Raw genomic sequence first — 26,223 nt, 5'->3', positions numbered from 1 at the left:
TTCAGTGTGTCTGCCCTCTGATGCCCTCTCTCAGCTCCTACCATCTTACTTGGGTTTCTTTTACCTTGGACATGGGGCACGTCTTCACGGCTGCTCCAGGAAAGCACAGCTGCTGCTCCTGACCTTGGTAGCTCCTCTCTGCCCCTCCTGAGTTGCACAGCCGCTGCTCCTACACTGTTCTATAGCTATTTTCTTTGTGAGTACTGTGGGAATTACATTTAAAATCCTAAAATTATAACACATTAATTGGAATTTATACCAATTTATCCTCAGTAACATATAAAAAATTTCTCCTTTAGTGTTAATAGCTTTGTCCTCATCCCCTTTAGTTGTTGATTTTACAAAATTACATCATTATACATTATATGCCCCAAAACATAAACTTATAATTCTTTTGAGTACATTACACTCTTAAATTATGTAGAAACTAAATGTGGAGTTACAAAAACATTACAATTCTAGCTTTTAGATTTATAACTTTAAAAAGTGTACTAGTCTCAAATCATGTAGAAAAGAAAATATAGAGTTGCAAACTGTTGTTACAATAATAGCTCTTATAGTTGCCGATGTCTTTTCCTTTATTGATATCTTTATTTCTTCATAGGGTTTTGTGTTATTTCTTATTCTTTCCTTTCATCCTATAGGATTTTCTTGAAAATTTCGTGCAGAGAAGGTCTAGTGGCAGCAGATTCTTTCAGCTTTTGGTTATCTAAGGGTGTTTTAATTTCTCCACCATTTTCAAGGACTGTTTTGATGGATGTAGGATTCTTTGTTCACAATTTTTTGTTTAGCACTTTGAACATATTGACAACAGTGCAACAGTGCAATTTATAGTCTTCTGGACTATAAATTTCTGATGAGAAATCTGCTTATAATCTTATTGACAGTTCCTTGTATGCACTGATTGCTTTTCTCTTGAAGCTTCCATGGTTTCGTTTTTTATTTTCGTTAAAAATTTTTTTAATGAAATGCTGATTTACAGTGTTTCAGGTGTACAGCAAAGTGATACATACATATATATATATATGGTGGCATGGTGAAGTTGCTCAGTCGTGTCCGACTCTTTGCAGACCCCTTGGACTGTAGCCTACCAGGCTCCTCAGTCCGTGGGATTTTCCAGGCAAGAACACTGGAGTGGGTTGCCATTTCCTTCTCCAGGGGATCTTCCTGACCCAGGGATCAAACCTGGGTCTTCAACATTGTAGGCAGACGCTTTACCGTCTATTTTCAGATTCTTTCCATTATAGGTTTTTGCAAGATATTGAATTAGTCCTTGTTGTTTATCTATTTAATATATAGTAGTGTGTACTTGTTAATCCTCAATTCCTAATTTATCCCTCCCCCCTCTCTATTTGCTTTTATCCATTCTGAAAGTGTGAAAGTTTGATTTTAATGTGTCTCAGCATGGGTCTCTTGGAGTTCATCTTACTTGAAGTTTGTTGAGCTCCTTGGATGTTTATCTTCCAGTGAATTTAGGAAATTTTCAATCATTTGTTTATCCAATATGTTCTCTGCCCCTTTAACTCCTTCTCATTCCTCTGGGATGCCATCCCCCTCCCTGCCACTTGCTGGTACGCTTGATAGTGGCCCACAGTTTCCTCAGGCTCTGTTCACTTTTCTTCAGTCAATTTTTTTCACTGTAACAGTGAAAATAATCTTATCTTTAGGGGCTTCCCTGATGTCTCAGACAGTAAAGAATCCACCTGCAATGTGGGAGCCCTGGATTCTATCCCTCGGTTGAGACGATCCCCTGGAGAAGGAAATGGCAACTCACTCCAGTGTTCTTGCCTGGAGAATCCCCATGGACAGAGGAGCCTGGCGGGCTACAGTCTGTGGGGTTGCACAGAGTCAGACAAGACTGAGTGACTAAGCACAGCACACACACACGCATACGCACACACACACAGACAATCTTATCTAAGTCTTTCTTTGAATCCCTGTAGTGAAATTTCCATTTCAGTTCGAAATGTTAGTTTCACAATTTCTTGTTGGTTTCTTTTTTAGGTTTTCTATATTGATATTTCCATTTTGTTCATATATTGTTTTCCTCTTGACTTTCTCCATATCTTCCTTTAATTCTTCAAACATTTTAAAGATAGTTATTTAAAGTCTTTTTCTAGTATATCTGTCATCAGATTTTTGGGGGGACAGTTTCTGTTGATACATCTATTTTTCTTTGAATAGGCCATATTTTTTGGTTTCTTTGCATGGCTTGTGATTTTTTATTCTTGAATCTAATAAAATGGTAATTCTAGAAATCAGATTCTCCCCCTTTCTCAGGATTTGCTGGGTTTTGTTATTGTTTTTATTCATTACTTTTGGTTTTCATTGTTGTCAGCTCTCTCTGTGCAGACAATCAGCCTGAAGTATGAATAAGATCTTCTCAGGTCTCTTCTGAGCTTTTCCCTGAGCACGGCATTTATTTTCCAAGTTTCCCTGTATATGCAGTTGTTTTTTGAGTGTCTTAGTCTTTAATGTCTGGCTCTTAGAAAGTGAAACAGAGAAAAATGAAAAGAGGGGCTGGCCTTTTAAATTCCCTGAAAGTCACTTCAGCCAGAGGAAGACGGGCTTGCAACAAGATGGGGTGGAGGAGGAAGGAGGTATAATGGCTGCCTTCCTTTTTGTCTGCATCTCTGTGATCAGAAGTAGATACCAGCAATCGCAGCACAGATTCCCAGTATTTAGAGGATAGGGTCCTTTCTGCTCACCTGACCTCAGCAAGCTATGCGCAGGTTGTTCGAAGAACACATGGCACGGCTATATGGCATGGGGCTGGAGGTGGAGACGCATAGCTGGTACTGTGCTAAGAGCTGAAATTGAAATTGACTGGAATTTTACTGTCCAAGCCTTCTCCTGGAAATTGCAAGCCTTCACTTATCTCCAGAGTTCCAAAACAGTTAACATCAGACAGATTCTTCTAGTGCAACTGTTGTCTATGTGGGAAGACAGATTCCTAGTTCTTTCTAATCTGCATCTTCCAGAACTCTCCTTAAACATTCTTACAATAATAGCAACGTCAACTTTTTTTAAGGGAGGGGAAATCTTTAGTTCCCAATAATACCTAGGTGTGTATATATATATATATATATATATACACACACACACACACCTGGAACTGTAATACTATCAGTTTTATAATTAAAATTCTAAGCTGCTAAAATCAACCTCCGTACCCTTTCCTTAGTTTGCTTTCCTAGGTTGTCTGATCATTGTCATGAGTCTGCCTTGCCCAGGAGACGCAAACCTCCCCCACCCGGTAATGATCTTTTTGATGTGTCAGCTTGGCTAGGCTACAGTCCCCAGTTAGTCAATCAGACATTAATCTAGATATTTCCTGTGAAGGTGTTTTATAGATGAGCTCCACAGTTAGTTGACTTTAAATAAAGGAGATAATTTTATATAATCTGGGTGGGCCTGAGTCCATCAGTTGAAAGAACTTTAAGGCTGTACAGGGTCGACACGACTGAAACGACTTTGCACACACACATGTGACTTCCCTGAGAGAACAATTCTGCCTTTGGAAATTACCTTCAGCCAGTGCCTGAGACTTCCAGCCTACCCACTCTGACAGCCTGCTCTGTGGATTTCAGAGTTGCTTAGTAACCCCCACAGTGGTGTAAACCAATTCCTTGAAATCAATCTTTCACTAGTTTGCTCCTCTGGTTGAACTGATACACAACTATATGTCGAGGATTTGCCAGAAGTAAGCAGCTCCTTCCTGTTTTCTTTTTGCAACAACAGCTCTTCCAAAGCTCCCACCAAAACAAGACTTAAATTTCAAGCCCCCTCCTTCCTTATCTGCTCTTCTTTCATTGTAGCATGTTTGCCTCAGCTCCTGAAAATTCCCTCTACACATCCTGGCATCTCTGGCCTTACTGTGTTTGACCTGATTCTGCCCTGAATAACCCTTAAATTCCTAAGACTCCAATATATAAAAACATCCTGCAGAGTTTGAACAAAGGTCAGCTCCCAAAGAGAATTTCTGGGTATCAGAAATGACTATAAAAATGGTCCATCTAGGGGCTTCCTTGGTGGCTCAGTGGTAAAGCATCCACCTGCCAATTCAGGAGACACGTTTCGACCGCTTACCTGGAAAGATCCCACTTGTCGTGGAGCAGCTAAGCCTGTGCACCACAACTGCTGAGCCCGTGCTCTCGAGCCCAGAAGCTGCAACTACTGAGCCTACGTACCACGACTACTGAAGCCTGAGTGCCCTAGAGCCTGTGCTGCACCAGAGAAGTCACAGCAATGAGAAGCCCACACTGCACCTGGTAACTCGAGAGCCCCGCTCACTGTAACTAGAAAAAAGCCACACAGCAATGAAGACCCAGCACAGCCAAATAGATAAATTAAAATTTTTGAATTAAAAAAATGATCCATTAATGGTATTTTTAAAAACAATATGAAGGTCATAGAAGCATAGAAATGCTGGGGAATTTTTATAGATTCAAGGAGACTAAAGAGACATGATAACTCAATACAGTATTAAATTCTAGACTAGACCTTGTATTGGAGGAAGAACGCACTAAGGATATTAGCGGCTAAACTGACACAATTGAAATAGATAGTAGATTAAATTCTATGTTATGGTTCAAATTACTAATGTTTATAACTATGCCGGGGATAGGAAACAGAATATCCTTATTCTTAGGAAATATTCACTGAAATATTTAGGTGTAATGAATAACTTAAACTTATTCAAATAGGCAAAATAGTGATATGTATAAGTATAGACAGAGAAAATAGAACAAAATGCTAAAACTAGGAGAATCTGGGCCATAGGAATGGCAGCACTCTTACTATTCTGGCAGCTTTTCTCTAAATTTGTTAGTTTTTTCCAAAATGAAGGGTTTTTTTTTTTTCTTTTAAATAACAGCCAGTGCCTCTGTTCCCCTGAATTTTCTCTCTCCTTTGGTACTCTGACTTCAGTCTCATAGCCCTCAGAAATGTGCTATTACAACTGTCTCAGTGAAGAGCAGAGGGAAACACCACAACCAAGGTTTTATACAGAATATAGAACAAGAACACAAGGGAGAATGAAATAAAAATCATAATATATACCAAAAACACAGAATTAATACAGAAATAGAAAGAATTATATTTATAACAGTTTCAGATGCTAAGAATCAGAGTGAACAATTTAAAGTCAGTAAAACCAGAGTTCTAATCAATATCAGCCATGTGACCTGGAGCAGGACATTTTACCTCTCTGTTCTTCATGTCCTTATCCGGCACTGGGAGATATACTCTCAGTGCATGTAGGGAAAAAAGTGCTAGCAAAATTGTTGCTGGCCAAAATTTTGGCTTTCTCTGCCCACTGGCACCAAATAAAAACTACAGAGACAGAGTTCAGAGGAAATAGAAAGGTGGCTTTAATTCTCAGCAAGCAGAGAGGGGAACACAGTAGGCTCACACCTCAAGAACTGTGCCTTCCGCCCCCATGAGAAGTCTAGGGGCTTATATAAGATGAGGGCTCATAGTCAGGAGTCAGTGATGAGGAACAAAGGTGTTAGGATCTTGATTTCTTCCTTTTGCACTGTTTCAAAGACAGTCATAGGCTGGCATCAATAACCCAGTAACTGAGTCTGGCAGGTCGGTGGCTCTGCAGCCTTCTTTCTGATATGTAACTACAAGGGGAAGCGTGTTGTAAGGGTAAACTCCAGATCCAGGATGTATTCAGTATACAGTCAAAAGAAAATAGGTGTGAATTATAGCTCTTGCAGAGTTAGGGGGCAGAAAAGGAAACTTAGTTACAGACATGCAGAGTTAGGAGCAGCACCGGTGGTTCAGTGATAAAGTCTGCCTGCAACTCAGGAGACACAAAAGACATGAGTTTGATTCCTGGGCCAGGAAGATCCCCTGGGGAAGGAAAGGGCAACCCACTCCAGTATTCTCGCCTGGGAAATCCCATGGACAGAAAAGTCTGGCAGGCTATAGTCCATGGGGTCACAAAGAGTAGAACATGACTGAGCCACTGAGCAAAGTAAAAAGAGCTAGGAGTGTTCAGGCCTGCTCACTGTTCTCTTTATCTTCTCAGGAAAGGGAAAGAAAAAACTTCATTCCTCTTTTTTCCCTTTTCACTGCAATAATATGAAGAAGATTCCTGAAAATGAAAGGTAAGGTAGGAAAACTAGATACCAAATAATCTCCCACCCCAAGATCTTAGTAATGTCATCAGTATTCTTTTCAGTCTGAAAAGCTTTGGGGTCTCCAAGAATTTCTAGCTTTAAAGGGGTAGAGAAGTGAATGGGGAAAGAAAAGGGCCATATTTCCTAAGGCTCCTCTCAGAACCTTGTGCATTATATGTGGACTTGGTATTTAAGACCTCATGGCACTCTCCCATGCTGCTGGTAGAAATGTAGATGTTAGAACTTCAGGTGTTTTGACAATATTTATTCAAATAAACAGTGCATATGTGCACAATGAAATTTGTCTGGGGATGTTCACAGCAGTATTGTCCTAAAAGCAAACTCATGGACATGAAATGTCCACCAAAGTGATCATTGAATAAACTATTATATAATAACCTATATTAAAGACTATATCCATTAAAAGAATGAGACATATGCATATACTTATGATTTCTTAGGGAAATAGATGGGGAAACAGTGGAAACAGTGTCAGACTTTATTTTGGGGGGCTCCAAAATCACTGCAGATGGTGATTGCAGCCATGAAATTAAAAGACGCTTACTCCTTGGAAGGAAAGTTATGACCAACCTAGATAGCATATTCAAAAGCAGAGACATTTCTTTGCCGACTAAGGTCCCTCTAGTCAAGGCTACGGTTTTTCCTGTGGTCATGTATGGATGTGAGAGTTGGACTGTGAAGAAGGCTGAGCACCGAAGAATTGATGCTTTTGAACTGTGGTGTTGGAGATGACAGGACAGGGAGGCCTGGCGTGCTGTGATTCATGGGGTCGCAAAGAGTCGGACAGGACTGAGCGACTGAACTGAACTGAACTGATGATTTCTTATATGTGTTTACAATAAAAAGCAAGTTATGTAAGGAATGTCTACCTTTCCAAAGGCAATCAATTTACACTTAAACTGCTGTGTGGATCACAACAAACTGTGGGAAATTCTTAAAGAGATGGCAATACCAGACCACCTTACCTGCCTCCTGAGTAATCTGTATGCAGGTCAAGAAGCAACAGTTAGAAGGAGATATGGAACAATGGACTGGCTTAAAATTGGGAAAGGAGTATATCAAGGCTGTATATTGTCACCCTGATTATTTAACTAATATGCAGAGTACATCATGTGAAATGCCAGGCAGGATGAATCACAAGCTGGAATCAAGATTGCTGGGAGAAATATCAACAACCTCAGATACATAGATAATACCATCCTAATGGCAGAAAGCAAAGAGGAACTAAAGAGCCTCTCGATGAGGGTGAAAGTGGAGAATAAAAAAGCTGGCTTAAAACTCAACATTCAAAAAACTAAAACCATAGCAGCCAGTCTTATTACTTCACGGCAAATACAAGGGGATAAAGTGGAAAGAGTGACAGATTTTATTTTCTTGGGCTCCAAAATCACTGTGGATGGTGACTGCCATGAAATTAAATGATACTTGCTCCTTGGAAGAAATGCTATGACAAATCTAGACAGCATATGAAAAAGCAGAGACATCACTTTGCTGACAAAGATCTGTATAGTCAAAGCTATGATTTTTCTAACAGTCATGTATGGATGTGACAGCTGGACCATAAAGAAGACTGAGCCCCAAAGAACTGATGCTTTCAAATCGTGGTGCTGGCGAAGATTCTTGAGAGTCCCTTGGACAGCAAGGAGATCAAACTAGTCAATTCTAAAGGAAGTCAACCTTGAATAATCTTTGGAAGGACTGACTAATGCTGAAGCTGAAGCTCCAATACTTTGGCCACTTGATGCAAAGAACTGACTCACTGGAAAAGACCCTGATGCTGGGAAAGATTGAAGGCAGGAGGAGAAGGGGTGACAGGATGAGATGGTTGGATGGCATCACCGACTTGATGGATAAGAGTTTGAGCATGCTCCGGGAGTTGGTGATGGACAGGGAAGCCTGGCGTGCTGTGGTTCATGGGATCACAAAGAATCAGACGTGACTGAGCGACCAAACAACAACTGTAACAGAGCAGAATGAGCACAGCCCTTAGCAGGCAGCCATATCTGTGCCTCATTTCTCTGCAAACTGTAACTAGGCAACAGGTCTCGCTCAGCCATTGGTCAGTGCCTTAGTGGGTCCCCCTCCCCTACAAGCAACAAACTGTCAAATGAGTGACAATTAGGGAAGTGATTCAGCCAAAGGTCAGTAGTCATCAGGTGGAGAGTGAGGTAAGAGGCAGATTCAGGCCTTCTGGAGGGCCCAGGGAACAGACTGGGGACTATGTCCTGCAGAGCTCTGAGCCCTGACTAAGGCCCTCAACTAGCCTTGGCCCAGGTCTTGAGACAGCGGTGAATCTCTCCCCCTTCCCTGTCTCTGTGACCTGATAGCACTGACTGCTTGGGTTGCAGTCTGTGAGACCTGGTCTCTCCCATTTGGGTGGTCTGAGGAGACTGAGGGCCAGTTTGATTCGGTGCCTGGCTCCCTCAGAGATCACAGCTGGGCAAAGTGTGGAAACCTGACCCTGCAGGAGCTGCCAACTGAGATCTGCCTCCTCTTGGTCAGGACTGAGACCTTGGAGAGTGAAAGTTCTTCCTTGGGACCTTGCTCTTTCTTGTCAAGACGGAGAATAACATTGTTTGGTTGGAGATTATAGGAACATTGTTACCTGATCATGACCTGACTTCAAGAGCAAAGGCTCTGGCACCAAGAAGTCAGCAACAACTTACCACGCCCCTCACTCACCTTTTGCTTTTAAAGGGGCTTGCTGAAAGCTTTTAGTAACTTCAGGGTTCTTAGGGCATGAGCCACCCATCTCCTTGTATGAACCTATAATAAGCTTTTGCTTTTAAAGGGGCTTGCTGAAAGCTTTTAGTAACTTCGGGGTTCTTAGGGCATGAGCCACCCATCTCCTTGTATGAACCTATAATAAGCCTTTCTCTGTTCCAAACTCTTAATGTTTTAGTATTGATTGGCCTCGCTCTGCCGTTGCATACATGGACTTGTGATTTGGTACCAAAGCCACCTTTGGAAGGCCTCACAAGAAATTTTACAGTATTTTTTTGTAAGGGGAATTTGGGTACATCAGAGAGAAGTAATCTCACTCTCCCACTTTATTCTCTCATTTTTTTCTACATTTATTATCAAATGCACGTGTTACCTTTTTAAAAAGTCTTGTATTTATGGAAATTTTCAGCCAATTTTTCACCACCGAAACACAGCCCCCAGCTCACTGGCCCTTCTCAAGCGACTTGTCTGCCGCTGGCAACTCACCACCTCTTTCTTCAGTAAGAAAATGCTGGACATGTGGTTTGAGGTATGGGCGTGAGGTGTGGGGACCAGTCCAAGGGGCATGAAAAGGCATTTACTCTTCACTCTGTGTATTTTATGTATTTTTGCATATATATTAATGCGCATATAGAACAGCCTTCTAAACACAAGGAATTTGTCTCAAAATCATCCCAACAGCCTTCTTTCCCCGCAGCAAGTGAAAAAGAGAGTCACTCAGTAGTATCCGTATAGTCCATGGAATTCTCCAGGCCAGAATAGTGGAGTGGGTAGCTGGTTTCTTCTCCAGGAGATCTTTCCAACCCGGGAATCGAACCCAGTTCTCACGCATTAGCGGGCGGATTCTTTACCAGCTGAGCCACCAGGGAAACCCCAAACCTCTCGCCTATTTCCCTAGAGAAGTTCACCAGCTCCTCCCGCAGTAGGAAGTAGAGAGCCTTCGGCTCTAAGTGAGTGGGCTGAAAGGCGGGAGTAACCCAGAAAAAAAGTTTTTAACTGACAGCGAACTGAGGTTTAGAAGAATTGCGTTATTTCTTCGATTAAACAGGGATACAAATATATCTACCAAACAGTAGGTAAGGAGAAAATTAAGAACCCTAAAAACCTCCTAGTGGTTAATGGAAGGGAAAGTCGCTCAGTCGTGTCCGACTTAGGCTACAGTCCATGGGATTTTCCAGGCAAGAGTACTGGAGTGGGTTGCCATTTCCTTCTCCAGGGGATCTTCCCGACCCAGGAGTCGAACGCGGGTCTCCCGCCTTGTAGGCAGACACTTTACCCAAAGAGCCACCAGGGAAGCCTCCTAATAATTAATACTGAAGGAAATTTCAAGCGGAACCGCGACCACTGGAAAAGGTAAAGGCGGGAGCGCACTGCATGCTGGGACTTGTAGTCTCTTCCGGGAGTGGTCCCCAGTGCGGGTGCGCGGAAGCGCGAGTGATCTCTCCCGCGCATGCGTGCGGCGGTGGCGGCAGGGCTGATTGCCTCTAAGAATATTACTGAGCGGGCGTCCCGGAATTCGTCATGGCGATTCCCCAGGCGTCGATGGGACCCTCAGCGCTGGGCCAGAGCGGTCCCGGCTCTATGGCTCCCTGGTGCTCAGTGTCAAGCGGCCCGACGCGCTACGTGCTCGGGATGCAGGAGCTGTTCCGCGGCCACAGTAAGACGCGCGAGTTCCCGGCGCACAGCGCCAAGGTGCACTCCGTGGCCTGGAGCTGCGACGGACGTCGCCTGGCCTCGGGGTCCTTCGACAAGACGGCCAGCGTCTTCTTGCTGGAGAAAGACCGGTTGGTGAGCCGCTGGGACCCGGCCCAGGCTAGGGAGAGAGGGGCTGTGGTGAGGCGAGGTTGAAGAATGGCGTGAGTGAGAGAGGGTGAGGAGAAGGGAGGAGGAAGAAGGGGTGTGGAGGTGAGGGGCGTGTGTGATGCGCGAAAGAGAAGTGTGGGGGGTGAGGCGGGGGGAACGGACTGATGAGAGGTGAAGATGGGGGTGATTGAGAGGAGGGCTGGTGGTTGGGGTCGGGGGACGGTGTATAGGGAGTGTAATAGTAAGGAGGCGTGAAGATGAGCGAGGGGTGCAGGTGAGTGTGGAGAGTAAAGGCCGGTGGTGAGGATGGCGGGGAGACTTGTGTGGTGGTTTGGAGCGGCTGGGACAGAGGTGATGGGCTCCTGTGATGATGAGGAGAGTCATTCTCAAAATGACAGGGCCTCTGTGGAATTGAGTAAGCGGGTTGGGACCCTTGGTGGAAGAGTACGGGTAGAAAACCACAAAGGAGGAAGGCCAGGGAGGGATAAAGAGAAAGGGCATTGGTGTGGACCCGGTCCTCAGAACTGTTCACACAGTGGGGAGGAAGGGAGGGTAGGATATTGGGAAGGGTTTAGGGGAAGTGACTTAGAAGGACTCGACTCTTTACTCATCCAAAATTATGTTGGTAGCCAGATACCTCGTTTTGAATAAGGTTAAGAAGTTACATGGGTAGGCGGGTACATATGGGTGAAGTGGTATCTGGATTTTGTTCTTTCAGGTCAAAGAAAACAATTACAGGGGACATGGGGATAGCGTGGACCAGCTCTGTTGGCATCCAAGTAACCCTGATCTCTTTGTCACTGCATCTGGAGACAAAACCATTCGCATCTGGGATGTGAGGACTACGAAATGCATTGCCACTGTGAACACTAAAGGTAACTGTTCAGAGGGCAGTAGGAAGATGAGCTACTGATAGTCATTCATTTTAAATATCTTCTCTGTGCCTGGCCCTGTTGGTATGGGACATCCTGATCTGAATAAGACAGTCGCCAGCTCCAAGGACCTGAGAGTTTAGTGCAGGGAGAGACATATGTATTGAAAAAACTAACATAATATAACATGGTCATCCTGTAATGGATAGGTTTACAAGGTGGATACTGAGAACAGAAACACTTAAGTATGCCTGGGGAAGATAGGGAAGGCTTCACAGAATTTGAGCAAACCCTTAAAATAGCCATATAGATTTAGTGGTCACCTTGTAGTGGGTAGGCAGCTCTAGCAGGGAACAGCATGTACTAAGGAGTGGAGAATTTAGGAAACTGCTGATAGGCTGGAATGACTGATCTTGGAATAAATGACTTTGACAATTGGGGAGAAAATGACCTGGAAGTTGTGTAGTACATTTATAGACTTCTTCCCCAGATATTGCCTTATAAACCTTGAGGCCATTTATTAAGTTATATTGGCTAAGATGTTATTGATTATAAGCTGCATCAATATTTTATGTTTCATTAGGAAAGAAAATAAAGTTTTACTAGATAGTCATGGTACACCAAAAATTTTGAAATACATCCTGATGCATTTTAAAATACATTACAGGTAATAAGGTATGAAAAAATATGCATCTTAGAATCAGTAAAGTTGATAAAATTTGTGGGCTACTGGACTTTGTTGGCGAGACTTGTACCTGGAGGTGGAATGATATGGTTTCCCCAACTAGGCAACTGGTGATATGTGAGTGATTTAAGTATGCAGATGAACATTAAAAACTGATTGTATATATATTTTAATGCCTATTGGGAAAAAAGAACTAGTTTATAGAATTTATTGCCAAAGTGAAGCTACTTAAAAAATTTGGAGGGGTCGGTTTTAGTAAAAGTCTTGAAAGAAGAAGTATAGCTATTACATGGATAGTTCAGAAATTGTGGAAATGGCATGTGAATGACTGGAGTTTGGGAAGTACAGGCATAAGAGAGAATTAGAGGCCCTGGTGTCAAGTACGCATTTAGATTTTGGCTCTGTTCCTTCATAGTTTTGATACTTTGGCCCATCTCTCTTTCAGTTTTTCATCTGTAAAATGGGGAGGAAAAATGGCCCTTAGAGACATGTGAGCACTAAAGGGGGAAATGTGTAGATGAGCGTGCTGGACTTCCAGTTGGTCCTACTGATGAGGGCCTTAGTGAATGAACTCTGGCGATAGCTCTAGTCTTTCTTTGATAACAAGATAAACTTCTGGAGGATTGTGGGCTAACAGTATCTTGCTGATCATATCTGGGTTCCCAGGGGAGAACATTAATATCTGCTGGAGTCCTGACGGGCAGACCATCGCTGTAGGCAACAAGGATGATGTGGTGACGTTCATTGATGCCAAGACACACCGCTCCAAAGCAGAGGAGCAGTTCAAGTTTGAGGTCAATGAAATCTCCTGGAACAATGACAATAACATGTTCTTCCTGACAAATGGCAACGGTTGTATCAACATACTCAGGTGAGGGGGGTTCTAAGTTTAAGGGACTGTCATGTCTTTGCACTGAGTGCTGTAGTGGATCCCGAGATGAATTAGATGTGAGTCTATCCTGAGGGAGCCAGAAGGACAAACAATTGACTGTTGAACAACATGGATTTAAACTACCCAGGTCCCCTTAATGTGGATTTTTTCAGTAGTAAATACTGCAGTACCACATGATCTGAGATTGGTTGAATCTGGGATGTGGAGCCACAGAAACAGAGCGACCGTGGATACAGAGGACCAGTTGTAAGTTATACATGAGTTTTTAACTGTGTTTGTTCAACCCCTGTCAGGTCAACCCCTGACTTTGTTCAGAGATTGACTGTAGTAATAAGGAATTCTAACCTTTCGAGCACCTTTGAGCTAGGTACCTTATATTTTACTGAGTCTGGAGAGAAATCCTAGGGAGCTGATGATGGCGTGCTTCCCATTTCACAGGTGAAGATCAGGGATCTCAGAGGGGTTAGGTGACTAGTTAGCTAGTGAGCACTTGAACTGGATGTACCTTGAAGTATAGGCAATTTGTACTTTCAAAGTCTCAGTTTGAATATCACTTTCCCTCCAGGGAAGCCCTCTTCATCCCCAAGGTTAGAAGTTTATTTTATGTACTTACATTGGAAGCATTTCTCATTCTCCATTATAAATGCATGTTTATTTCTTTGTGTCTTCTAGTAGACTAAATTCTGTGAATTAGGAGCTGTATTTAACTTGTTTACTGTTGAATCCCTAGTGCCTAGCCCAGTACCTGCTACACACAGTCAGGATCTTAGTAAATATTCTCTAAATGAATGAAGTTGTGGAATTGAAGTTGAGGTATATCATTCTGTTCTTTCTGCTGTCTTGGGTGGACACTGCAAGGCAGGGTGTGCTAGGCTCTGTGTTAGAGAGACTGGGAGTTTGCTGTAGAATCCCAAGGATTGACTGTGGGACTTGGGAGTTGAAGGAGGCAGCTTCTGAGCTTGACCTTGAAAGATTAATAGAATTTTAAGAATCAGCAGAAGGGAACTGCACAATGGACAAAACAAGTATGAATGAACATGGCTTATTTGGAAAGTAATCAGTAGATCAGAATTGCTGGGAGTGGTGGCAGATAAAGTGTCTGAAGAGAGGTCCTGAAACAGGAGGATAAAGTTGAAGTATAATTTGGTACCAGGTTATTCGGCTCTGAAATTCTGTGCTTAGTAACTTGAATTTTACTCTGTAGGCAGTGTTTTTTTCTTTTTAAGCTTTTGTGTTAGAAAATAAAACAGATGTAGAAAACCACAAAATGCAAGTATATAGCTTCAGTTCAGTTCAGTTGCTCAGTCGTGTCCGACTCTTTGCGACCCCATGAGTCGCAGCTCGCCAGGCCTCCCTGTCCATCACCAACTCCCGGAGTTCGCTCAGACTTGCGTTCATCGAGTCAGTGATGCCATCCAGCCATCTCATCCTCGGTCGTCCCCTTCTTCTCCTGCCCCTAATCCCTCCCAGCATCAAAGTCTTTTCTAATGAGTCAACTCTTCGCATGAGGTGGCCAAAGTACTGGAGTTTCAGCTTCAGCATCATTCCTTCCAAAGAAATCCCAGGGTTGATCTCCTTCAGAATGGACTGGCTGGATCTCCTTGCAGTCCAAGGGACTCTCAAGAGTCTTCTCCAACACCACAGTTCAAAAGCATCATTTCTTCAGCGCTCAGCCTTCTTCACAGTCCAACTCTCACATCCATACATGACTACTGGAAAAACCATAGCCTTGACTAGACGGACTTTAGTTGGCAAAATAATGTCTCTGCTTTTCAATATGCTATCTAGGTTGGTCATAACTTTTCTTCCAAGGAGTAAGCGTCTTTTAATTTCATGGCTGCAGTCACCATCTGCAGTGATTTTGGAGCCCCCAAAAATAAAGTCTGACACTGTTTCCACTGTTTCCCCATCTATTTCCCATGAAGTGATGGGACCAGATGCCATGATCTTCATTTTCTGAATGTTGAGCTTTAAGCCAACTTTTTCACTCTCCTCTTTCACTTTCATCAAGAGGCTTTTGAGTTCCTCTTCACTTTCTGCCATAAGGGTGGTGTCATCTGCATATCTGAGGTAATTGATATTTCTCCCAGCAGTCTTGATTCCAGCTTGTGTTTCTTCCAGTCCAGTGTTTCTCATGATGTACTCTGCATATAAGTTAAATAAGGAGGGTGACAATATACAGCCTTGACATACTCCTTTTCCTATTTGGAACCAGTCTGTTGTTCCATGTCCAGTTCTAACTGTTGCTTCCTGACCTGCATACAGATTTCTCAAGAGGCAGGTTAGGTGGTCTGGTATTCCCATCTCTTTCAGAATTTTCCACAGTTTATTGTGATCCACACAGTCAAAGGCTTTGGCATAGTCAATAAAGCAGAAATAGATGTTTTTCTGGAACTCTCTTGCTTTTTCCATGATCCAGCAGATGTTGGCAATTTGATCTCTGGTTCCTCTGCCTTTTCTAAATCCAGCTTGAACATCAGGAAGTTCATGGTTCACGTATTGCTGAAGCCTGGCTTGGAGAATTTGGAGCATTACTTTACTAGCGTGTGAAATGAGTGCAGTTGTGCAGTAGTTTGAGCATTCTTTGGCATTGCCTTTCTTTGGGATTGGAATGAAAACTGACCTTTTCCAGTCCTGTGGCCACTGCTGAGTATATAGCTTAATGAACTATTATAGCATAACACCTGTGTAATCCCACCAAGTCAAGAAATATTACTTTACCTGCCGTCTCAGAAGTCTTTCCATGGGCTTTGTCCTAATCAAAAACTCCCTCCTCGAAAAGCACTGTCTTGATTTTTATATTATTTCTTTATAGTTTTGCTACTAAATGTGAATTTCTGGATAGTCTAATTCTGCCCATTTAAAAAAGTGTGATATGCCTTTTAAGTCAGTTAAACTATGGAGTCTCCTTCTTTCCCTTTGTCTTACTAGAACTTAACTGTTAAAAAAACAGACTGTTAACCTGGGGAGCTTGTCCTAGTCTGGATTTTGCTGATTCCGATTGTTTGCTTATTTAAGAGTCACTTTGTCTTATCAGTTTGGTTACTCAGTACGTTTAGAGAAGGAATGATAAATGCTTGATAATGAGTTAGTTCTCTATCGATTCCAAAGATGATCTGCTACTTTTTTTTAAAAGAAGGATTGTTATGGACCTATGTATTTAAGCATAGTAGATATGTTTCAGTCTGTCATAATCATTATCCTTATTGAAGCTGAATTTATCTTTGGCGCACGGAATCCTCTTCAAGTTGGCTCCTGAGTCATGTTTTGTAACATAATCCTCATAGTCTTCAGTTTCTTGCTCTCTGGTATAACAGGATATGCCAAGTTCATCCTGTGTATTTCCTGTCTCAAATCTTTAATCAGAAAATTCCCAGAGAATCCCTGGATTCTTTCATTAGAAAATATTAAAACTCAGGACGTCCATATTGTTGAGTTGATCATTTCTAGACCTTTCCAGTGGAGAAGGCAATGGCACCCCACTCCACTACTCTTGCCTGGAAAATCCCATGGAAGCAGGAGCCTGGTAGGCTGCAGTCCATGGGGTCGCTAAGAGTCGGGCACGACTGAGCGACTTCACTTTTGCTTTTCACTTTCATGCATTGGAGAAGGAAATGGCAACCCACTCCAGTGTTCTTTCCTGGAGAATCCCAGGGACGGGGGAGCCTGGTGGGCTGCCATCTCTGGGGTCGCACAGAGTCGGACACGACTGAAGCGACTTAGCAGCAAGCAGCAGCAGCAGACCTTTCCAGTAGACAGAGCTAGGAAGTATATGTATGTACTTAAAGACAAAATAATTTGTAAATTCATACATATAACTTCCAGTTAAAATCTCTTTGCTTGCAAGCTAAGTATTCTGACTCTCAGAAGTGCAGGGGATTATAGAATTTGAGTTTCCCATGGTTACCTACTACCTTCATTCCCTGTTACACACACAGATATTTAACAGTAGTACTACCACCACCAATGTGATTACTTAAAATTGTAAGTTTTGCTTTTATAATATGTCTTCTTCCATTAAAAAAAAGTTAATACTACATGTTGTCAGATTACACGGTATTACATTACTTTTAAACATATATAATTTCTACAAGAGACTATATGTATTTAACGTTCACCACCAACCTTGGGCTGGTAAGTCTTCAGTCACTGATTGTCACAGCTTACTCCAGTTTTGATTCCTCAGAAAGTGCTCAAGGGGAGCAGTGTTCCCTGAGTTGATACTTGTCATAACTTATATACTTATACAACTTAAGAGGTACTTATATTGTGCTGCTTCTTTGAACACTTTATAATTGATAGCTTTGCTAGATATCAAAACTTTGATTCATATTTTCTTACTTGTTTTTTCATTTTACTCCATTTTCTTTTGGTGTAAAGGGTTACTGTCAGAAGTCTGCTGATACTCTAATTTTTTGAAAGTCCATTATTTTTAGCTCCTTATTGCAAAATTCAAACTTAAATTGAAGAAAGTAGGGAAAACCACTAGGCCATTCAGGTATGACCCTTATGATTATACAGTGGAAGTGACAAATACATTCAAGGGATTAGATACAATAGAGTGCCTGAAAATCTGTGGACAGAGATTTGTAACACTGTACAGGAGACAGTGACCAAAACCATCTCAAAGAAAAAGAAATGCAAGACAGCAAAATGGTTGACTGAGGAGGCCTTCCAAATAGCTGAGAAAAGAAGAGAAGTGAAAGGCAAAGGAGAAAGGGAAAGATACCCAACTGAGTGCAAGGAGAGATTAGAAAGCCTTCTTAAGTGAACATGCAAAGAAAAAGAGGAAAATAATAGAATGGGAAAGACTAGAGAATCTTCAAGAAAATTGGAAATACGAAGGAAACAATTTCATGAAAAGATGGGCGCAATAAAGGACAGAAATGGCAAGGACTAAACAGAAGCAGAAGAGATTAAGAAGTGGCAAGAATACCCAGAAGAACTGCACAAAAAAGACCTTAATGACGTGGATAACTATGATGATGGTCACTAACCTAGAGTAAGACATCCTAGAGTGTGAAGTCAGATAGGCCTTAGGAAGCATTGCAATGAACAAAGCTAGTATAGGTGATGGAATTCCAGCTGAACTATTTCAAATCCTAAAAGAGAATGCTGTTAAACTGCTGCACTCAATATGTCAGTAAATTTGGAAAACTCAGCAGTGGCTACAGGACTGGAAAAGGTCAGTTTTCATTTCAATCCCAAAGAAGGGCAATACCAAAGAATGCTTAAAACTATCACACAGTTGCACTCATTTCACATGCCAGCAAGGTCATGCTCAAAATCCTTCAAGCTAGGGTTCAACAGTATGTGAACCAAGAACTTTCTGATATCTGAGCTGAATATAGAAAAGGCAGAAGAACCAGAGATAAAATTGCTGTCATCTGTTGAATTATAGGAAAAACAAGAGAATTCCAGAAAAACATCTACTTCTGCTTCATTGACTATGCCAAAGCCTTTGACTGTGTAGATCACAACAAACTGGAAAATTCTTAAAGAGATGGGAATACCAGCACACCTTACCTGCCTCCATCTAGTCAAAGCTATGGTTTTTCCAGTAGTCAAGTATGGATGTGAGAGGTGGACTATAAAGAAAGCTGAGTGCCAAAGAGTTGATGCTTTTGAACTGTGGTGTTGGAGAAGACTCATAAGAGTCCCTTGGACTGCAAGGAGATCGAACCAGTCAATCCTAAAGAAAATCAGTCCTGAATATTCACTGGAGGGACTGATGCTGAAGCTGAAACTCCAGTACTCTGGCTGCCTGATGCAAAGAACAGACTCATTGGAAAAGACCCTGATGCTGGGAAAGATTGAAGGCAGGAGGAGAAGGGGACGACAGAGGATGAGATTGTTGGATGGCATCACCGACTCAATGGACATGAGTTTGAGCAAGCTCCGGGAGTTGGTGATAGACAGGGAGGCCTGATGTGCTGCAGTCCACGGGGTCGCAAAGAGCTGGACATAACTAAGTGACTGAACTGAACTTACCTGCCTCCTGAACACCTGTATGCAAGTCAAGAAGCAACAGTTAGAACCGGATATGGAACAAAGGAGTGGCTCTAAATTGGAAAAGGAGTATATCAGTGCTATATATTGTCACTCTGCTTGTTTAATTTATACGCTGAGTACAACATGTGAAATGCTGTGCTGGATGAATCACAAGCTGGAATCAAGATTGCTGGGAGAAATATCAACAACCTTAGGTTTGCAGATGATACCATCTTAATGGCAGAGAGTGAAGAGGAACCAAAGAGCCTCTTGATGAAAGTGAGAGAGGAGAGAAAAAGCTGGCTTAAAACTCAGCATTCAAAAATCTAAGATTATGGTATCCTTCCCATCACTTCGTGGCAAATAGATGGAGAAAGATGGAAACAGTGACAGATTTTCTTTTCTCGGGTTCTCAAATCACTGTGGATGGTGACCGTGACCATGAAATTAGAAGACACTTGCTCCTTGGAAGAAAAGCTATGACAAACCAAGACAGCGTGTTAAAAAGCAGAGATAGAGGGATGGTATGGGGAGGGAGGTGGGAGGGGGGGTTCAGGATGGGAAACACGTGTGCACCTGTGGCAGATTCATGTTAATGTATGGCAAAACCAATACAATATTGTAATTAGCCTCCAATTAAATAAATTTATACAAAAAAAAAAGCAGAGATATCACTTTGCCAACAAAGGTCCATATAGTCAAAGCTATGGGTTTTCCAGCAGTCATATATGGATGGGTGAGTTGGACCATAAAGAAGGCTGAGGGCTGAAGAGTTGATTCTTTTGAACTGTGGTGCTGGGAGGAGACTCTTGGACAGCAAAGAGATCAAACTAGTCAAAAGGAAATCAACCCTGAATATTCTTTGGAAGGACCAGTGCTGAAGCTGAAGCTCCAATACTTTGGTCATCTGATGGGAAGAGCTGACTCACTGGAAAAGGCCCTGATGCTGGGAAAGATTAAGGGCAGGAGGAGAAGGGGACAACAAAGGATAAGATGGTTGGATGGCATCACCAACTCAGTGGACGTGAGTTTAAGCAAATACCAGGAGATAGTGAAGGACAGGGAAGCCTGATGTGCTGCAGTCCATGGGGTCACAAAGAATTGGACACTGCTTAGCTACTGAACAACAACAAAATGTCTTTGTGTTGGTTAGTCTGGGTTCATATTCTTAAGTATGTGGTGTGTTGTTTCAGTATATTTTTGAAATCTCTTTATTTCAGGAAAGCCTTGATTTACAGTCTTTGATGCTTATTCTGTTGTCTTTGGTTTTCTTCTTCAGCGTCTCCTGTTTCTATCTTAGTACCAGGGTCATTTCCCCCAGTTTGATTGATGTCTGTTTTGTTTTTCAGCTACCCAGAGCTGAAGCCTGTGCAGTCCATCAACGCCCATCCTTCCAACTGTATCTGTATCAAGTTTGACCCCATGGGGAAGTACTTTGCAACAGGAAGTGCAGATGCTTTGGTCAGCCTTTGGGATGTAGATGAGTTAGTGTGTGTTCGATGCTTTTCCAGGTAAGCAACTCTACCAGCACTTTACTTGTTGGATGAGTTAGTTTTATTTCGAGTGAAGTTGGGCCCTCCTCTTTGGATTATTCTAATGTCTCCTCTGTCTGGTCTGCTCTGCTATAGGCTGGATTGGCCTGTGAGGACCCTCAGTTTTAGCCATGATGGGAAAATGCTGGCATCAGCCTCAGAAGATCACTTCATTGACATTGCTGAAGTAGAGACAGGTAACTAAACCCTCACCACCTTAACGAGACTCCTCTGTCATTCATCCCTGGCCGTGAGAACTCCTATCCTGTGTTTTCATCTCTGTTCCTTACTACTTTGCCAGTATTAGCATAAATGCATTTGCCTTCTTAAGGCAAGTGTGTTTATTATGACTATTATCAGGTAATGAGGGAGCAAAGATTTAGGAAAGAGAGGGGCAGGTCTGAAAGAAAGTGATTAAAGAAAACAGTTTGCTTTTTATTCACTTTTAATTTTTCCATTATAATAATATTTTTTCAAAATTTTTAAAATACAGAAAGGAAGAATGAATGAATGGATGGATGGATGGATGGATGAGTGATATCACCATGTAAATACTGCCTCTTTTAGCAATATGGTATATTTCTTTTTGTCTTTTGCCTGTATGTTGACTTACATATTTTACAATTTAAGAAATTATCAAAGCACATTTGTTTTAAAAAGCAACAGGACAGAACTTGAAAATAGAAAAATGAATATCTCTTCAGGTTTATTTTTAATATAACTTTATTGCTTTTGAAAATACATGATACTTTAGTAAAAATTCAAACTATATAGAAAACTTCAAAGAAAGTATGTGTATGTGTGTAGAAACAATATTATAAAAACAGCTTTATCGAAAAATTCACATACCATCTAAATTGACCAATTTAAGTGTATAATTCTGTGTATCCTGCATTTTTAAATCAACACCACACTGTGAACACTTTACTACATTAATCCAGCTTTTAAAAGTGGCTTTGGAAAAACCATGTTTAATTTCAACAAGCAGGCAGGATAAAAATTTTGGAAAAAGAATTTTATTTGCAAGGCAAGTGTGGTTGAGTAGAAAGATCTGTGGCTTCGGACAGACTGACTTTCTGTGTTGACTCTGTTCTTTCTCTCCCTTTTTTTTTTTGCTGCTGCTTCTTTGAGGTGTAACTTAACTGTTCAGTTACCCGTTTCTTTATAAAATGGGGTTTAAAACCATTACTTATGTTGATGGATAAAGTTGTCATACTTTATTAAGATAAGTATAATGCATCTGATTCACAAGACATTCTCAACAAAGAGCTGACATGGCAGTTTTTTTAGGAAGTGTAGGCTAGGGCTCAGAGCATGGGCTGTTAGATTCAGATCCTGCTCCGCCACCCGACTGCCTTGTGACCCCTCTGTACCTCAGTGTTCTCTGTAAAATGGGGTAGAATTGTTTGTATCCTATAGGGCTATTATGCAGATTAAATGAGTTAACATAGGTAAGTACTTAATGAGTGTGGTCTACTGTTAACATACTGATTGATATCCCTATATTGATTTTTATAGGAGACAAGCTGTGGGAGGTTCAGTGTGAGTCCCCGACCTTCACCGTGGCTTGGCACCCCAAAAGGCCTCTGCTGGCGTTTGCCTGTGATGACAAAGATGGCAAATATGACAGCAGTCGGGAAGCTGGAACTGTGAAGCTGTTTGGGCTTCCCAATGATTCCTGATAGGAGGACCCAGCGTATGGCAGAGGCTTCCATTGTATAGTTAGTTTGGTCTGTTCTCTGGGGGTTGGTGGGCACCTAAAGTATTTATGAATTGGTATAAATTGTATCAGTGTTTTGTTCCGCTGCCCATTCCGGTCGTTCCCTGCCCCTTGCAGTGATGACACCAGCATGCCTTGTCCTCTGGGGACTTCCTGTCTTCCTACTGTTGGGTGTGTGGTGGGATTTGTTGGGCTTGGTTCTGCTTGGACAGTATGTAGTTTGAAGAGGTAGGTGAGGAAGGGTGAGATGGGGTTGGAGATTTTTTATAATAAAAAAGAAGTACATATTAATAATTTTGAGAATTGAACATTTAATAAAACTGACTTTTTAATTATGGGACTTCTAGGACTTTAAAAATTATGGTAATATTATCCTTATTATTTTTTTATGTCATTATAGGGAGGTGTTGTAGTACTGTATTTTAAAAAAGTTTCAGATGGGATTTAAAGGTTGTAATCCTGTCATTTAATGTCATAAGCAAGAACTCGATGGTTTGTGGTGTGAACTGCATGGACAGTGGCACTCTGATAACATGTTGAGTCATCGCTCGTTCATGTCTACGTGTACCTGGCCTTATTCTGCAAAGATTTGTAGGCCACAGATTTATGATAAACATTGAGGAAAAATAGTAAAATATATAATTTTTATATATTAAAAATATAAGTAAGAAATAAGAAATTATGATACGACCTATAAATTAGAATGGGAAGTCAAGACTGGGGGGAATTAAAATAGAAACCTGGAGAGAATAAGAACCTAATTGAATGATTGAACTAAAATTTGGCTCTGTACTCCCCGGTGGCAAAGTGAAGAAGGGGCTAAGTCAGCTAATTCTTATTAAAATAAGCACATGCCAGCTTCCTCAGGGAAGGCACAGCTTTTAATAGCTCTTATCACCAGAAGAAATGGCTCATGTAGGGGGTTGTTATCTGTGAGCAGCATCTTGATTTCATTGTGTTTTAATGGATTTCAGCTTTAAAAAGAAAAACCAAATCAAATATACCTCAGAAAGTGATGTTTGTGGAAAAATTTGGAAAAAGCCGGTAAGCAAAAAGAAAACTCATATTTCTAACACCAGGATACAACCATTTTTCTGCTAATAAGCATTTTTATATATACGCTTCTAGGAGTTTTCTTGTATTCATGTTTTTTATATAAAAACATGTTTAGAAAAATCTTGAGGGGTAGACAAATCAAGTATGAGCAGATAAAAGCATACAAGGTGCTCAGCTCCATGTTTGGCAGTATATAAATCACCAAGTCTTAATAGGCATTTTTAATTATCGGACATACCCTGTGTGTCTGGTATTGTAATGACCACTTCACTCAATTTTTGCAACAACCTTCAGAGGTTGGGTGTTACCACATTTCACTACCTCAGGGAGTTCAGCTCAGGGTTACTTATTGAGTGACAGTATTCAGATCTAGGTTTGCTTACAGGCCCATATGCCTCCTGTTGCAATGGCTATTCTGGTTCCATTTGCGCTTCCCATTTGACAGATGAATAAACCTTGGCTCTGAGCTGTTCAGTCTTGGTGCAGGTTAGCAGGTGATCAATTGAGCTCCATCTGCAGGCTGGGTAGTATTTCCTGCAGCCTGGAACAGCCTCTGCCTCCACCTTCCCTGGAGAATGGTTTCTTTAGTTGCAAACCAACTAGCCACCTCATTGTGTAAGATGTTCAGATTTGCTGCGTTGATGACCCCATTGCTAAATTGACTAGAATTACAAGTCAGATTGAGATTATGGTGTCTCTTGCTGAGATCCTGGATTTTCTGTGGCATGAGAGCCAGGGAAGGATGGAACTTACCAAGTGTTAAGCTTGTGTGAGTTGCACGTGTGTGCCTTGAGGATTGTTCCCTCCACCCTAGTGTGTGGAGGGGGAGGGTTGTGCAAGGAGCTGTGTGTGGGGGAGTGGTGGGAGCAGGAAGGTTCCTGGCAGAGTGTTGGGAGGCTAGAGCAGGGTTAGATCCAAGGACCAGGCAGGCAGGAGCAGGCTGTGCTCTCCAGTCAGGAGACTGAGATGCGGAGGGCCAGAGGCTGGGTCACAAGAGGCCATTTCTGGGAGTTCCCAGAGAGGGTGCGGGGGTGGGGGTGGTGTGTGTAGCTGGTTGGGGTGTGGTGTGTGTGTGTGTGTAGCTGGTTGGGGTGTGGTGTGTGTGTGTGTGTGTAGCTGGTTAGGGTGTGGTGTGTGGGTGAGCTCAGTGTGTGTGTGTGTAGCTGGTTGGGGTGTGGTGTGTGTGTGTGTAGCTGGTTGGGGTGTGATGTGTGGGTGAACTCGTGTGTGTGTGTGTGTGTGTGTGTGTGTGTGCACGCGCACATGTGTGTATGTAGCTGGTTGGTGTGTGATGTGTGGGTGAGCTCAGTTGAGAAAGACCAGGAATGACTTCCTAGCTGTTTCCCTTACACACTTAAGCTGTTTACTGTCAGAGGTGTGTTTTCTACTCTTAGAGAGTTCTAGTCACAAAAGGGACCATGAGATGTTGGCCTTCACTGGAAGGAGAAAAGCACACAGGTGGAAATAAGAGGTAAACCTGTCTTTGAAGGCGTGGAGGGTGTACCTGTGGAGGTGCAGCGCACCCTCAGAAGTCCCACGTGTGGGTAACACAGCACCTCCTTTCCTCCTCCGACTGCTGCTCTGCAAATCAGGCGACTTCGCACTTGAGCAGAACGAGGTCTGAATCCCGGCCCCAGCAGGGACTGATCTGAGCCACGCTCCTCATCCGTGAAGCGGGGACCATCAGTCCCTTCTCCTTGGGTTGTTAGGAGAATGAGAGGAGGTAAAGGGTTTGTGAAGCACCTAGCACAGCACCTGGCCCATGGAGATACAGCCCTGCCCTGTGAGGAGGAGCAGCTTCTAACGAGAACACGGGCCACCTGGCTGCCAGAGAGAGGCCATCAGTCTGTCAGCTTTCTCGGCTCTGAACGCCGGCGCTGCACAAGCCAGTTCATCCTTCCAGGAGTAGGTGCTGGGCAGAAAGGAGGCTTATCCATCACACCCTGGGCCTGGTGGGAGGTCCAGAGGAGAAGTGTTAGGTCTGCTTCCTGCAGCATCCGTTGGGGCTCATGATGGATGTGTGTGCCTGTGAACAAGTGGAACAGAAGCGCCGACTGCGTGTGTGACAGTGCGGGAAGAGCAGGGGCGGGTAAAGCTGTGTTAGCTGAGGTTTCTGGAAGGGATTGGATGGGGAGGAGGTGGACACAGTGCGAGTCTTCACTGTGGGGATGTGAATATCGGGCAGAGGATGTGGGAGATGGGGTGCTGTGCGCTGGGGGTGGCGGCAGGGTCCTGGGATGTAGGGTGGGTCAAGTGGAATATGAGAGGGGCTTGGGCTTTCCTGGTAGCTCAGTTGGTAAAGAATCCACCTACAGTGCAGTAGACCCTGCTTCGATTTCTAGGTCAGGAAGATCCGCTGGAGAAGGGATAGGCTCCCACTCCAGTATTCTTGGGCTTCCCTGGTGGCTCAGCTGGTAAAGAATCTGCCTGCAGTGAGGGAGACCTGGGTTCAGTCTGTGGACTGAGAAGATCCCCTGGAGTAGGGAAAGGCTACCCACTTCAGTATTCTGGCCTGGAGAATTCCGTGGACTGTATAGTCCATGGGGGTCCCAAAGAGTTGGACACGACTGAGCGACTTTCCCTTTCCCTTTAGCGGGGAGAGAGGGAGAGTGGATAACTACAGTTTGGACTGCTTGGTAGTGTGGCCTGGTGTGTAGGGCAGAGTCTGATGGGTGTTGGGGGAAGTTCTTGTTCTGTTACCACTAACTGGGAGACTGGTGAAATTGCTTCACCTCTGTAGCTGCAGTTTGCTTACATTTGTATATCTGTAATGGCGGTACAGCTTCTAAGAGTTAAATG

At 42.8% G+C, this 26,223-nt stretch overlaps 1 protein-coding gene across 1 annotated transcript; it reads left to right on the top strand.

Annotated features, from left to right (window-relative positions):
• Positions 1–10,374: 10,374 nt before the first annotated feature.
• On the top strand, positions 10,375–22,647 carry THOC3 (THO complex subunit 3). Its single transcript, XM_068965731.1, has 6 exons — positions 10,375–10,661; positions 11,395–11,551; positions 12,900–13,104; positions 20,466–20,627; positions 20,745–20,845; positions 22,167–22,647. Exons 1-6 carry the CDS (start codon positions 10,395–10,397, stop codon positions 22,328–22,330), a joined length of 1,056 nt encoding a protein of 351 aa, XP_068821832.1. The 5' UTR covers positions 10,375–10,394; the 3' UTR covers positions 22,331–22,647.
• The last annotated feature ends 3,576 nt before the right edge of the window (positions 22,648–26,223 follow it).

The sequence above is a fragment of the Capricornis sumatraensis genome, chromosome 2 (genome assembly GCF_032405125.1).
Source record: "Capricornis sumatraensis isolate serow.1 chromosome 2, serow.2, whole genome shotgun sequence".
In the NCBI taxonomy this organism is placed as follows: Eukaryota; Metazoa; Chordata; class Mammalia; order Artiodactyla; family Bovidae; genus Capricornis; species Capricornis sumatraensis.
Note: the sequence above shows the minus strand (reverse complement) of the source record. Positions and strands in the feature narration are given on the sequence as shown.